This window comes from Leuciscus leuciscus (genome assembly GCF_965113295.1).
Source record: "Leuciscus leuciscus genome assembly, chromosome: 11".
Classification (NCBI taxonomy): Eukaryota; Metazoa; Chordata; class Actinopteri; order Cypriniformes; family Leuciscidae; genus Leuciscus; species Leuciscus leuciscus.
In genome coordinates this window covers 9,794,606-9,810,435 of record NC_138735.1, presented here as the reverse complement: position 1 = coordinate 9,810,435, position 15,830 = coordinate 9,794,606, and the positions used below count along the sequence as shown (strand labels likewise).

At 38.9% G+C, this 15,830-nt stretch overlaps 1 protein-coding gene and 1 long non-coding RNA gene across 4 annotated transcripts in view; one reads left to right on the top strand and one right to left on the bottom strand.

The window, feature by feature from the left end:
- Positions 1-15,830, bottom strand: part of LOC309509977 — a 961,882-nt gene that overhangs the window by 262,657 nt on the left and 683,395 nt on the right. The window lies entirely within an intron of this gene.
- Positions 1-15,830, top strand: part of dpp6a (dipeptidyl-peptidase 6a) — a 447,069-nt gene that overhangs the window by 326,923 nt on the left and 104,316 nt on the right. For all 3 annotated transcript variants that reach the window (XM_082184974.1, XM_082184975.1, XM_082184973.1), the window contains one exon: positions 15,337-15,435. In XM_082184974.1, coding sequence (XP_082041100.1) covers positions 15,337-15,435 — 99 coding nt within the window. The remainder of the gene's footprint in view (positions 1-15,336; positions 15,436-15,830) is intronic.

Sequence of the window (15,830 nt, the reverse complement as noted above, 5' to 3'; positions counted from 1 at the left end):
TCAGGGAACTGACAGAGCGAGCATTGATTTTTTTTTTTTGCCGTTAGACCCAGGCTCGAACACGGATCTCCCGCGTGAAAACCTGAGAATCTGCCACTGGGCCACAGGGGAAGACATAAAGGTTTTTATATAGCGCGAGTATTATCAGAGAAACCTGTGTTTCTGTGTAGGAATGAGCACTGGGGAGGCAGTGGGCATTTTGTCTACACTCATAACACCATTGGCCGTGACCGGAACACCAGAAAATACACTCTATGGGATTTATCTGGGTAGCCGTAAAGCGGCGTTTGTGTGCAGGCAAGCCGATGTGTCGCCGACTTGTTTACTGCAGAATACACTGGAACAGTCGCATTTTCTGGAACTGAACGAGCGAGAAGTTGCCATAGAAACAGAGAGCGTCAACATGCTGGTGCGTGCATTACAACAGGCTCGCTCACTGCAGTATGACATTTCCAGTCGCCTGAACTTCAGAGGGGAATGAGAAATAGAATTCGGCCCAGCCGCAGCGGGACATTAACACTCTTTTCTCCTTTCGCCAGTGACGCACGGGAACCATAGAAACGGTGTTTGGGTGCAGGCGAGCGGGTTGTACAACGCGCTCGTTGGCTGCAAAATGCACATCTGCAGTCGCCTTTCAGGGAACTGACAGAGCGAAGCATTGGAGGCATAATTAATCTGCCGTTAGACCGAGATTCGAACCCCGGTCTCTCGTGTGAAAAACCAAAAATTCCGCCACTGAGCCACAGCGGGGAACACAAAGGCTTTCAGATGCACGAGCATATAAGAGCGTCAACATGTTTTCTTCGGCGTTTGCTTGCCGGCGCTGCAATATTTATATTTCCAGTCGCCTGATCAGGGAACTGAGAAATGTGTGAGAATATTGAGGTCAGTCCAGCTCGGACTAAAACACTATTTTCTCCTTTCGCTGGTGATTGACGCGTGAATGGGGCGCAGAGGCAGGGTAGCTTTCTTGTACGTAAAGAAAATCTAACCCCGACCGTCCGCTTCCCGCCTCCCCTGTGAACGGCGCATTTTGCGCGGCTCGAACAGAGGGAGAGAGAAAGCTAGCCCCGTGACCGTCCGCTCCTGACATCCCCTGTGAACGGCGCGGTTTGCGCGGCTCGAACAGAGGGAGAGCAGGTATCATCCTCCAAGCAGGCAAGGCAAGCGGGCGCACCGGCGAGCTTTGCGGGTTGGGGGGGGGAAAGGGGCGTCTTGAAAAAGACGCCCGGCTCTTTTAGTGCAATGAGAGTGTGTGTCGCGGCGGCGAACACACACACATACACAAAACACAGTGGCAGAGAAAAGGATATGTACGCCGGAAAGCGTCAGCAGGAACGGCGACTGAAGGCGGCGAGTTGTCGACCGGCAGCTTCAGATGCAGATTAATCCCGCTGGGTGCTTGACTCAGACGGCGCGGCTTCCTCTCAGGATCCAGCGATGCGTGAGCCCGCTGAAGAGATAAAAAACTGACCAAACCAGCCTCTCTGGGCCGTATTTATAGCCCTGGCCCCACCTGATTTCGGCGGGACATGACGTAATGGGCGCGAAGCGCCCTCATTGGTTCTGACGTCATGAGGAGCCTCTATCGATAGGCTGGTGCAGTTGCCGCAGAGCAGCCAATGGGCGCGCGAGCTGTCTCGCCCATGTCTGCATGCTGCTGCAATGCGTTTTACATTATTGCAAAATTAAGGATAATTTTTGGCTTCAATATCTCGAGGAAAAGAGGTTTTCCCCTAGCGTAAGATATCTTACGCAAGTACGAGAGACCTCTCGTAAGAGAACAATATACACACATAATCATCTGACTCAAGTGTATGTGTACGTTCTGCACGATATCTGGTGCAGTCTGCTTTATTAGCCGTTTTTTTTCCATTCGCGCTGCTTGAGCTTAAATGGTCTTAAATGGTCTAAATGGAGCTTAAAATAAGCCTACTGTTTAATGCTTTCAACTAAAAGAAAACTTTAACATATATTGTAAGCTTTTTGTGTATTTTGCCTAATCGTAAGCTTGTTCAGAAATGGTGACAAAAACGTTAAAAAAAATGTATTTAAAAAATTACTTATTTTTCGTTAAACGTCATTTAAATGAACGAGTATTCGTGTGAGTTTCTGTGTGTTTCTGACATGACGATAACTGTTCTCAAATGAAGCAGTTAAATGCTCTCGAAGTGACTTTCAGAGCGGATCTAGAGTCTGGAGATGAAGTTCATGCATTTTTGTCCTCATATAGGCAAAACACTGCGCAGGCGTCACACGTGCTTCAGTGTGTGTGTGTGTGTGTGTGTGGTAAATGAAACTGCGCGTCGTCTGCACCATTCATTCACACAGAACATGCAGATTCGTATTTAAATATCTTTAAAAGTCTTTTTTTGCGGTTTAATATTCACACACACTAGTCTATATCGCGATTTGATTTCAAGTGTACTGAACTGCTTTTTATTTATTCATCCAAAAAGTTACTATTTCCGTGAAATTCCGCGTTATACAGTAAATTGGCATCTCCACTAGTGTTGTCACGATACCAAAATTATTGTTTCGATACCGATACCAAGTCAAGTATTGCGATTTCGATACTTTTTCGATACTTTTCCTGAAAAGGGAGAAACACTCTCAAATATCATTGCTGTACTTTATTTTAAAACCGGGACAACATTCTAATCATATAACACACTAATAAATGAACAAATGAACAGCAGATATATTAAACATTTGAACAAAATATGAAATATAAAAATATAAAAAATAAATTAGAGCAATGACATTCAAGGTAAAAAAAAGTATAAATTTAGCAGCATTATCTCATTTATCATAAGAAACATAAGAGCTTTATCTTGATTCTGAACTTTGAATAAAAATATGAACAGCGATTATATTAAACAATGTTTAATATTGGTAACATATGATAAGCCTCATTGGTGATATATTTGACATGTGGGGAGAGAGTTGTGGAAGGCCTATACTTCATGTTAAACATAAATATATAGCAGCAAAGACAACGTCGGCAGTGTTGACGGCAAAATAGGCTACAGAATAATTCGTTCTGTATTGAGAGGTGCAATATTTGAAAATCGATAATATTTTTTTTAATTACATTTATATTGTATTTATGTCAAAACTTTTAAACATCAAAATGTAATTTATTAATATGTATTCGTGTCAAAATGACATAGAAACATATTTTCCTATTCTATTTTGCCTGGAAACGCTTCCAACACGCTTGCGTGTCGCGTGAAAAATAGGCGTCGGTTCTATTTCTATAGCATGCACGCGTTTTCCGCGCGTCTCGAGCTGCGCCCAGACGCGTGTGTCACGCAGGCAGTTAACATGGGAGCCGAAATAAAAACAGACACGACACGCAGCCAGTGTGTCGCCGGCCTTACAAATCTGGAACGCGGTCATTCTTAGAAGTATCGATACTAATAAATTAAGGAATCGTGACGTTTTTAATTTCCGATTTACTTTTGAAGTATCGGTGCACCGTGCAACAGAGCAAGGTAGGCAACGTACTTCCACATGTCACTCCTCGCGTCATCTTTTTCTACGAGTCGTGGACCACTTGTGCTCGCACATGCAGCCATCTCGCTGTAGTGTTTTGTCACATGACACTGACAGCGGCAGGTTCTTTGCTGCGTGCGGCAGGAAAAAAACACAGACGTCCATAGGGAGGCGTTTTTTTAATTTATTTTTTAAGTATCGATACTGATAAATGTAGGTATCGTGACGTTTTTAATTTCCGAGTATCGCGATACTTTTGAAGTATCGGTACACCGTGCAACACTAATCTCCACCAAGGCTTTGCTTCGAGTTGTTTCTCTGGATTTTGTAGCTTTTAAGAAATAAAAACAAATTTTGGCCTTTTTAGGATTGTCACCTTCTCCGTTCCTTTTTGACATTTTTACTGATAAAATTACTACATGGAGCTCGCACATCCGTTTTTTTGGGGTATATTTTTGTCATTTTTTCAGGGGGGACGGGCTGCCCCCTCAAAACAATGGTAGGGGAAACGCTGATATATATATATATATATATATATATATATATATATATATATATATATATATATGGGGTGTGACGAGACACTTATCTCACGAGACGAGACTCGTGATTGGATTCATGAGAAAGAGATGAGATTTTAGCACAATATTTTATAGAAATCCTCAATGACAAAATTCATGACTGGAAAAATAGTCTGCAGGTGCATTTTGAAATGTTTTAACTAATAATCTTGGAATGAATGTCATTTCAGTTCTACTTTATGAGTATGAATTATCAAATGCATTGAAAGACAACAATATACAATACAAGCACTGTAAGAGGTTTTGCCACAAACTCAACTGACTGGCTTTTCTCCTGGATGATTTCATGAGTCTCTTCAGACCTTACTGTACATTTATGAGCTTCCAGAACTTCTGATTGAGGCTGTGTGTGACCTCCTAATTTAACTAATTTCCACATATTGAACATGTAAATAAAAACAGTGTAAATAACTAAAATAAATAGTCTTATTAAGTGCAAACAATAAGTGCAAGTGCAATTAAGCACACAGACTCTTTATAATTGTTGTGAAATTGCTGTTTTATTTTGCGCCGGCAGTTATAGGGTTAAGACAGTGACAGTTCGGAAAAAGGCCGGGTAGAGAGTAACGATCAAGTGAGTTGGCTGGTGCGTTTTGTGTACAGTTGTTCTTGCGTTCCGATTAAAAGTTCAAAAACGGAGCCTCCCTTTTTTGTCGTTCTTCAGACGTTACAGAACTCTCTCAATATTCAAAGTGCAAACAGAGACCAGAACCACAACTACACAGTCCAGAGATAGGTTTGATATTGGGAGACAGACTATTGTATGCAGCCTAATTTGCGCGCATCAGGGAGCACGCGTTTCATTTTCACTTTCGGGTATTTTTTTTTATTTAAGAAAGTGAAAATTTTATGTATTCTAGACTAATAACACATAAACTAAAATGTTTCAAATCTTTTTTTATGTTAATGTCGATAATTAAGGCCTATATACAGCTATATACAAACATAAATAAATAAATAAAATAAACACTTACCTAAAAATATTACAATATTTCATTTCAAACTTGATTAAATTACCAATCATAAAGTATAAATACCGGGTATCTCTCGGTCTAGTTCAGTACTCTCAACCACAATCATGGGGAAGTCTGCTGACTTGACAGTTGTCCAGAAGACGACCATTGACACCACAAAAGGTCATGGCTGAAAGGGCTGGCTGTTCGCAGAGCGCTGAATGAAGCATGGTCATGGAAAGTTGACTGGAAGGAAAAATTCAAGAACTTGGGAGAGCTTCACAAGGAGTGGACTGAAGCTGGAGTCAGTGCATCAAGAGCCAGCACGCACAGACGTCTTCTGGAAATGGGCTTCCACTGTCACATTCCTAGTACCAAGCCACTCCTGAACCAGAGACAATGTCAGAAGCGTCTTACCTGGGCTAAAGAGAAAAAGAAAAAAGAGCTGGACTGTAGCTCAGTGTTCCAAAGTCCTCTTTTCAGATTAAAGTAAATTTTGCATTTTATTTGGTAATCAAGGTCCCAGAGTCTGGAGGAAGAGTGAATCCAACTTGCTTGAAGTCCAGTGTGAAGTTTCCACAGTCATTGATGATTTGGGGTGTCATGTCGTTTGCTAGTGTTGGTCCACTGTGTTTCATCAAATCCTAAGTCAACGTAGTCATCTACCAGGATATTTTAGAGTACTTCATGCTTCCATCTGTTGACAAGCTTCATGGAGATGCCGATTTCCTTTTCCAGTAGGATTTAGCACTTGCCCACAGTGCCAAAATAACTACTGACGGATTTGCTCGCCATGATATTATTGTGCTTGATTGGCCAGCCAACTCGTCTGACCTGAATCCCATAGAGAATCTGTGGGGTATTGTCAAGAAGAAGATGAGAAACAACCGACCCAACAATACAGATGAGCTGAAAGCTGCTTTCAAAGCTTCAATAACGCCTCAGCAGTGCCACAGGCTGATCGCCTCAATGCCACGCTGCATTGATGCAGTAATTCATGCTAAAGGAGCCCTGACCAAGTATTGAGTGCATAAATGAACATATACCTTTCAGAACTTGAATTCTTTTTGCATTGTAAATGCTTTTTTGATTTATCATAGGAAATATTCTAATAATTTCATATATATGTATATTTGCTTTAGAGGTGGAAAAAGTTTTTAAAAAGACAAAAAAAAATTCTCTCTTTGAATTAATGTACATGATAAATCATACAGAAGACCAGGCAACATTATTAAGACAGTTAATATGGCCATATTTAATATGGCCATTTTTGTTTTATTCAGCAAGGGTGCATTCAATTGATCAAAAATTACAGTGAATGTGTTTGTACATTTATACAAAAGATTATATTTCGAATAAAAGTGGTTATTCAAGCTTTCTGTTCAAAATCCAGAAAAAAAAATCCACACTTCCCACACTTCATTAAGCAGCACAACCATTTCCAAAAGTGATTATAATACATGTTTCTTGAGCAGCAAATCAGCAGAATTATTTCTGAAGGATCATGTGACACTAAAGACTGGAGTACTGATGCTGAAAATTCAGCTTTGTTATTACAGGAAAATATACAAATGTAAAACATATTCAAATAGAAAATAGTTATTTAAAACTGTAGTAACCTTTTACAATATTACTGTTATTTTGATCAAATAAATACAACCTTGGTGAGCATAAAAGACTGCTTTCAAAAACATAAAAAAATCATACAGACCACAAACTTTAAAATGGTAGTGTGCATATGGATGGATGGATGGATGGATGGATGGATGGATGGATGGATATGGATGGATATGGATGGATGGATGGATGGATGGATGGATATAGATAGATAGATAGATAGATAGATAGATAGATAGATAGATAGATAGATAGATAGATAGATAGATAGATAGATAGATAGATAGATAGATAGATAGATAGATAGATACCTGGTCTGTACACATCTGACATGATAACCAATTTAGATGTATGTGCTCGAGGTAAACTTAAGATATTTTGTCAGGGGACATTTTCTATTTCTAAATATTTCTATTATAATATATAATTTATTTATTGTACATGTATTTATTTATGTTTATGTTGTAAATCTATAACCTCCTACAATTTACAGAACCTTTTTTTCTAAAGAAAATGTCAACTTTAAAAACATTGCCCTTCCCGGGAGTCCCAGGAGGAGGTCTTAGTAATAGAGCCCCTGTCAGTTCATCCTCCTCCCCTCTGCCCCGCTGATGAACAGTTGAGTGTTATCCACACTGCCAGGTACAAAACGCTCCTGACACCCCACCACACTCCATCAATGATGTTCCTCTGGATGTCCTCTTGTCCTGGTGTTTTTTCTCAATCTCTGCTCGTGTCTCACTGTGACATGTCCTCTCTTTCATGTAACAGATTGGTTGATATGATGGGGCTCGATCAGTGCTTTGACTGGAAAACTGGGTCAGGTCTTCTTTTATCTCAGCTTTATTATTATTTTTTTAAAGAAAACACTTCTCACTGAAGACTGACGCTTGACTGACACAATGACAGCTAATTGGACATGTCAGAGAAGCTCATTCCTTAGAGGGTTTGTGATGGAAACTTATTTTTCCGGGAAGGACTCCTTTTTCGCACAAATCTCTCAGGAACCGTTGCGCTCCGTGGCACCATAGTGGGGGGTCTGTCAGATAACCTTCCCAGAGTTATTTTCTCTTCTCTGTCCTGTTGTTACAGAAATTGCACTTTCCTTCTGCATAGAGATCAGCCAAGTCACCTTCCGACTCTCCAGGATTTTTTCAGTGCAATTGCCAGAGTAATTCTCCCCCCCAAAAAAGTTATTTTAAACGCCTTTAAATATTTTGCTGATATCTAAGCTGACAGCAGTGAATTGAGTCATTTACACCAGCCTCTCTCATGAATACCAACAAAGTCAGAGTACATAGACAATCCTGTGTGCACATCTTTTAAAGCACAAGATTCAATGAAAACATTGTCAATGCATCAAAAATACAGATGGCCTTTAATAATGTTCTTTCCTCAGCATTCACGTTGCATTTTCACATCAGCAAATGATGAAAATAACACTCTCTTATTCTGCTCCACAACAACAAAGCAGCATATATTAAGAAAAATAATGAATCATACACTGAACCGGAAGGTATTCATTTCCTTTTAATCGTTTCATTAACTTTGGGCCGAAGGGCTGACAAGAAAGATCCACATGTCTGTCAAACAAAGAGCAGTGCATATGAAATCAGCAGTACGTTAGACCTACAGTCTTACAGATAACACTGTAATCTTCTTAAATAACAAAAGTTCCTTTCATTCAGCCATTCTCACTTTGAAGTGGAGATCATCTCCCATTTCTGCAGCTAATGAAAGCTCTTGCTGCTCTTTAATTAATGCCTGTGATTGTCCTCATTTTCTTATTTGTTCAGTTACATGGTCCTAATTTTCGTCATTTTCTTAGCTGTGAATTTCTGGGAGAGGTTCTTCACCACTCTAATATTATGCAAAGGCATCCATAAAAGAATTTTCACACATTAACACCACTTTCACAGAAAGCTAAAAACAAATTTCCCATGATGCAGGATATCTGTGAGATAGCATACTATACACTAAGCATGCATCAATCCGATATTCAGTATCGGTATTGGATCCAATATTGGAATTGTTGACGAATCGGGTATCAGTCAGATGGAACCTATCCAAATCTGATACTGTGTGAACTCATGGTGGTTACTGTTAAGCTCCACAAAAGGCAAAAAAAAATATTATAACGCACCATTAATGTTTTTGTGCACTTTTATGCACCATACTCCGAGTCTCCCAAAGCCAGCTTAAGTTAGTTTAAGTTAATGGAAACTCTTCCTCCGCTGCGTCTTTCGGTCATTCTCTGTTCAGCATTCAAAAAGCGTTTCATGTTACGACAGTCAGCACGATAAAACTACTTTCTCTGAGATGATTCAATATTACAATTATTATACTTAGTCTGTTGATAAAGGTCTATGAATTTGCATGAAAAGACTTTATCTAGCTGTTTATTGCTGTTTCTAAATAAATTGAAATATTCCCTATACCTGCTGTCTGTTATATCACAACAGGCTTTGAATTCAAAGTATAATACATAAGGATTTGTGTGCACGACATCTCTTCCATTTTTGCCCTGAACTTCTGAATACGGAGCACAAAGCGATGTGACTCCATGTTGCTTTAAGCACATCATTCCGCACTCAGGATACGCATGTGCATAAGCAATTTGTGCCACTCTGTTTTATATTATGATAGTTTTGTGCACGGAAATATTATTAAAAACCTATCTTGTTCTGTCGTATCTATCATATCTGGTTGCCCCTTTAAAAAGCTGTGCAATACATTTAAAATAAACATCTTTTTTATTTTATATTATTTAGTTTCTTATATATAATATTTTATAAATATAGATAAATGATAAGGCAAGGCAAGTTTATTTTCATACTCAATGGTAATACAAAGTGCTTTACATAATAATAAAATAATCAAAATAATCAAATAATCAAAATAATTACAACAGATGCATAGGAATTAAAAATAGCACGCATATTCGCATAAGAAATAAAAATAACAATACAAGTTGAGAATAAAAATTGATAATTAAAATTTTGAAAAAAGGAGGATACATATATAAAATACAGTGCAATCAGTCGGACGTAGCACAGTGCTCAATCAGTAAATGCACAGCTAAACAGATGTGTTTTGAGTTTGGATTTGAATGTGACATACATAAGAAATAAAAATAACAATCGCATTTGATAAAATACTGCCTGAATCACTAAGTTCGGGGTACCCCTATCGGGAGTGGAAGAAATTAAGAGTCAGGTTCACGATTCTACACTAGACATGCCTCTTCTAGTGTATCTTCACTCTCGGGGGGGTGTTTGCACACTGATTCACTGCCTGCCCAATATGGCTTCAGTGCTCCCATTTGATCCTTCGCAGGGAGTTTGATTGATAGGCGATCTGACTAATCATAATCCGCCATCCGCTGAATCCGCCATTGTTGTCCGACAAAGCAGTCAGGAGAGTTAGTAGATTAACGTTGGAGGATTTGAACTTGAAAAACGGTGTGTACTGACGTCTTTCCGCGGTTAAAACAACATTCCTACTTATGTTAATTTATGTTTATTTGATGCTATAAATGAACTAGAAGGAAGAGATGATCGGTTCACGAGCAGCTTTAAATGAGGCTCTATTGCAATCTGTCAGACACATTAAAGAGCCACAAAACGGTATTTATTGTTTAAGTTTCGTAAAAAAAAAAGACCAAATTTGAAAGTTGAGACTTTGTTTCTTATCAAAAGTATGATATAATACTTTTATCTGTCCTGTCAGTGCGTTGTCAGTGTCCTCTCTGCTCTGCGATGTATTTTTCACTGGTGAGAACATGAGAGCGCCATGGCTTGTAGCGGACATAGCAACAGTAGCTAAAGGGGGCGGGTCTTTGCGAACGGTCAATTAGAGTGTGTAAAAACCACACAATGCGCTTCCTGCCTATGACGGCTCCCAGCGACTTTTTCACTATTATACACCCGTTGCTACATGGATGTATATCAATACAATTCTAACATATGTAGTTTTTCTTGAATGTATTTTATAAGAATACAAAAAATAATTAGATTTTTTTGTCAACATTTTACCAGATTTAGCGCTTATGTTTTTATGTTTAGGTTTTTTTCCCCAACTAAATTATGTACCTCACTAAATGTTTAGATTTTAGAAAATAACTGTCCACCAAATATTTTTTGCTGCTGAATACCTGAAAAATAATACAAAATAATATCTGCTTTGATTTTGAAGACTACTATAACTATCACTTACATTTTCAGAAAATCTTGTTAATAAATAAAGTGCTAATAAATCTGACTGCATGACTGAACGTTACTGAGCTTTGTTTTTTGTGTTTGCATCAGTGCGCTTAGGAAATGTGTGTTTACAGTGATGAATATTTATCTATCTGCAATGGTGGGCAGCTCAGCTTTAACAGTGCACAGTCCAGGCACGCTGCAGTCTCTCTATAGCAAGCAGTCAGGTGGAGAAGCTTCCAGCTGGGCTCATTTCTCCTCTTTGCACCATGCATCAGCTCTGACATAGACACACCAGCAGGGCATAAAACTTAAATACATGCCCAAGACATTTCTTTTGTTGTCACTCTTTGATTCTCACTTGACTGAACACACTGGCAGGGATTATTATATATTGTTTGCCTAATATATTGTTGTTTATGTAATATGTAGGTTTATCCACTTTTTAAGTTTCCACGTTTTCTCACGTTTAAATGTTTTCTAGTATCAGCCTCAGGCTTCACGGACCGCTCATGGACAGCATGATGCATATTGCACAAAAAAAGTTGGGTTCTATCAGATTGCCTGGCTTTTATGCAATTTCTGATACAGGTTTTATCAGCCAACCAGGAAACAAAGTCATGTTTACAAAATCTGCTACAGTGAGCACTTCTGAGTGCTTTTTTTCTTTTTTTTTCTTTTTGCCTTTTATTAAATAGGACAGTGTAGAAATTACAGGGAAAGAGAGCTGGTCCAGTCGCACAGTCATGCAGGCGGTCTCTTTATTATATAATTGTATTTTTTTTACTGTTAAAAAATATATAGTATAATTAAATATAAACTATTTATCTTTTTATTTTTTTTATTTTTTTAAAGAAATAATATGAACCTTTTATCTTGGGAGCAACTTACTACCTTCTACTGCAGCTGCAACTGCTTCTTAGAGTTAGACACTGGATTATCTAAAGTTTGCTAGGCTTATGGCTTCAAACCCTTGTTGAGACTATTAGGTTCCCATGGCCATGGAAAACCTGGAAATATCTGTGAAGTTTTTATTTTTTATTGTTTTATACTTCTATGCTCAGCTCTAAAACAATTTGTCTAGAAATTGCTTTTTTGAGTGTTGTATCTATATTTATCTATAAGCTGTATTCAGTAATATTGAACAATTGGAAAAAGCCAATGAAATTCATTGGTCATGTGGGAAACCTTTTGCAAAGACAGTATAGCCAATAAATGAGATATCCTCAAACACAACTGTACATTCTGCTTTCAATTATGTCCAAATGCACATTATATACTCTTAAAAATCACAAAGAAGTGATGTGAAGAGTGTGTATGTGAAGTTTTAGCTCAAAATACCCAACAGATAATTTTTTTACAGCATGTTTAAAGGGTCATGACACCCTAAACCAAATTTCTGAGATTTTAACAGAGGTATGTGTGTTGAACACCATTGAAGACAATGTTAGCATCTGTTAGATTTAATAGTAGGGGGAAAATGGTTAAATTAGAGTTTTTATACGCTATTTTCGTCTTCCGGGTTTTAAATCTTCATCGTGTCCACGTGCACAGCAGAGCACGATAGTACTTTGATGACTCATCGGTGTCTCATAATTATTAATGAGACTGAGTTTTTTATCCAATGAGAAGACACTGTCTCTTAATTATTCATGACACCACGTGGATCTTTCCAATGACAGGCATGTCAAACTATGATATCGCGTAGTAGATGAGAGAGGTAATGATGGGACGCGCGTTTGTTTTCGTGGTGCAAAAGTTTCAGTGCATCTTTCCCCGCGATGCTGCCAGGACTACTCCAGCCATCAACCACAGACACATCTAAACAATGTGTGTGTAGCAACCACTCAACTGGAGAATGGTGGACTTCGGCCTTGTACAGCAATGCAGGTTTCGTCTTGCGAGTGATGCGGTCCCGAGGACTTTTCTATCGCTTCAGGAGGTGTGTGTGTGTGTGTGTGTGTGTGTGTCTAAAATGTAACCCTGACCGTTTTACTTGCCTTTTGTTAAATAATCACTCGTTATTAAAATGTAGATATTTCGATAATACCTCAACTGTATGGGACGTATGCTTAATTTGTGCACATTTCTATGTCACTGTCCATCTTTATTATGTGGGTTTAGGGGGCGCAGCTTTTTTTTTTTAAGCGGAATACTTTTCAAATATATGCATTTATAGTGTGTATATAAACAAATATATATTTTATAATGACATAATTATACATATACATGTGCATTTATATGTTTTAAATAAAATTATAATTACTGTAGGCTAATATATGTAGCAGGGCATTCAGTTACTTTTGAAAGGACAAAAATAAGGTGTCAGTGTATTTCATTAGACTTTAACTTTGCCAGCTATAAACAACATCTAGCATTTCCTCACGTTTTACCACTGATTTTTAGTGACAGTCGATATGCTTGCATGGGCCACTGGCGATGACAGTTTCCACCCTCCCCTCTCCCCTGCCGTGCCATACCACACCCACTCCCCTCCCTTCTTCTCACAGCCACTACGCCCAATTAAGTTGCATTTTTCAAAAAGATTGTGAGCTAGACTTGAGCTGAAAGAGGAGGGTGTCATGACCCTTTAAATTGTCACTTTTTGGGGCTCAGAAAAATGCACCGTTTTAGTGTGTATCCCTTTAAATGCAAATGAGCTGCTGCTGCCGGCACAGAGAGTGGAGCCTCACGAGATTGCGCTCAGTCAGGACAATCTCGTCTGATAATATCAGAACAGAAACTCTCAGTAGCAGTGTTCATTTCGACCCGGAGTAGGACAATAATGCACACAGAGCCGGAGAATATATGCTGTATAGAAATAGAACAGGTATAGTCTAGTTTAATTACGGTTATAACTTATTTTTCATCTTGCTTTTATCCACTTTTAGTACAAGCCTGTTGTAGCGGACCCCGTCTGAATGATGGCCAAACATATACTTATGAGTTCAATGAAGTTTATTGTACATCACACAACAGATGAAGAGTCAGTTTTACTCCAGAGAATCACTGTAAGAGCTGAATAAACACCATATAAGAAGTGCACCATATAAGTGAGCTGTCATAAAGTGCACACTCTCACTTTCATTTCTGCCGTGATAAGTAACGTTAGGCCTATCGCTCCGGAGACTGTAAGCTTGATCACAAACAGTTGGTACAGATCCATCCTCAAGTAACAACGAGTGTAAATGAAAACTGCTATGTTCATTCTTACATCCAACAACAAAACACCTCAATCACTTTAGAAGATATTCTTGTCTACAGCTGCTCCGGCGTGGAAACAATGGCGGACTGTGTTTAGCTCACAGGCAGGTCTACGCTAAAACTGCAGTGTCCGTCAACAGTAGTGGGAGGGGCTTGTGCAAAAGTACGTCACATTGTCCCGAGTCTTGTTCTGAGACGGTGCTTATGATTTATGGGGATTTTTTTTAAAAAGCACTGGGTGGATTTTTATCATTGTAGGATGGTTGTGTACACACAATTTATGTTCAAACGCTATGTAAATGTGAATTTTGCATAATATGTGCCCTTTAAGACGAAATATTTCCTAAGTTGGTTCCAAACAGTATATTTTTTAGGCTTTCTGATGTTTACTCTTCTGCAGTCTTCCTATTTAGGATGTATAATCCTGCTCATCCTGACAGCAAAATGGTACAAATCAGATATTGCCTTTCCTGCATCTTCCAATGCATTTGAAATGAGTCATATGCTAGACGAAAGAACTCTGTGATCATATCTGATGTGCGGAATTATGACTAAATAAATCAGGTTAGTGCTGGCATCAGCTGTAAATGCACAAAGCCCATTTTAATAATGAAACATTCAATTGGTCTAAAGCAGAGCCTGGAGGGACGCCTGATTGTGTTTACTTCCATGTTTTTTTCCTCCTCTTCAGCGCTGGAGAATTGCACCCAGCCCACGCTCGAACCTGCACACGTACACGAGTCAAAGTGACAGCGTAATATTAGTCGGAGCGAGATGAAGTGCGCGTGAGTTGATAGATTCTTCCCCGCTTTCTCTGTCAAACACACTGAATACATTGTGGTGTTCATTCTCACCTTATGGGGCTGTCATTTAATGCAAAGCTCTGCCGGCGCATTCCTTCTCAATGCGTGTGAATTTAAAATGCTTTTCCACTAGCGGAGAGTTGGTGCACTCATACCGTGTGCTGAACAAAAGAGAGGTTATGTCAAACAGAGGTGACTTTTGCAGCACTGCGTTAAGAGAGCACTGTGGTTTTCACATCAGCCCCAAGAGCTACAGTCGCATTAGCGAAGAGAGCCTATCACTTCTTTTAGAGGAAAAATCAACTGGAATGAAATCCCTTTAAGAAGAGCCTGTCAGCCAATTCAGCCCAATGCAGATACAGTTTGCCTCCCGTTAACCTGAAAAATGGAGAGTTTTGTCATGCACTGAGCAGGAGATGGTGGAGGCATATAAATAAACTTGGAGGTCTAAAAGGCTTTTCTGTTTTATTTTTCTCCCTAGGTGAGGACGATAGCCTGGCCTTTAAGGGAAAAGTGACAGTGGAAGAAATCTTCAAGAAAGACTTCAAAGTTCACGACCCGAACGCTAAGTGGATCAGCAGTAAGTGCTCTCATCAGCAGACATTTGATTTCTTCTAGCGCCGTTCTTCCATTAGATGTCCAGTATCTCATAAGATCGCAGAGATTATCTGAGCATTGAGTCACAAACGTACTATAATTCTCATTGTGCACATAATCAATTCAGAGAGGTAGCAGAATACAGCGTTGTGCATTACTCATTTCCTCTTCAAGGTAAAACGAATTCCACCCTTTTTTCATTGCCATGAATTTCAAGCATTTGAGATTCAAGATCTTATGCTTTATAATTGCTTCATAACAAGTGGAATCAGTTTTTAAGAAAGCATAAGTGCACTTTTCAACCAAAATATTTATTAGGTTTCAAAATGACAGATATAGTGTTGAGATTTAAGACAATTATTTGACACTTTGTGGTTG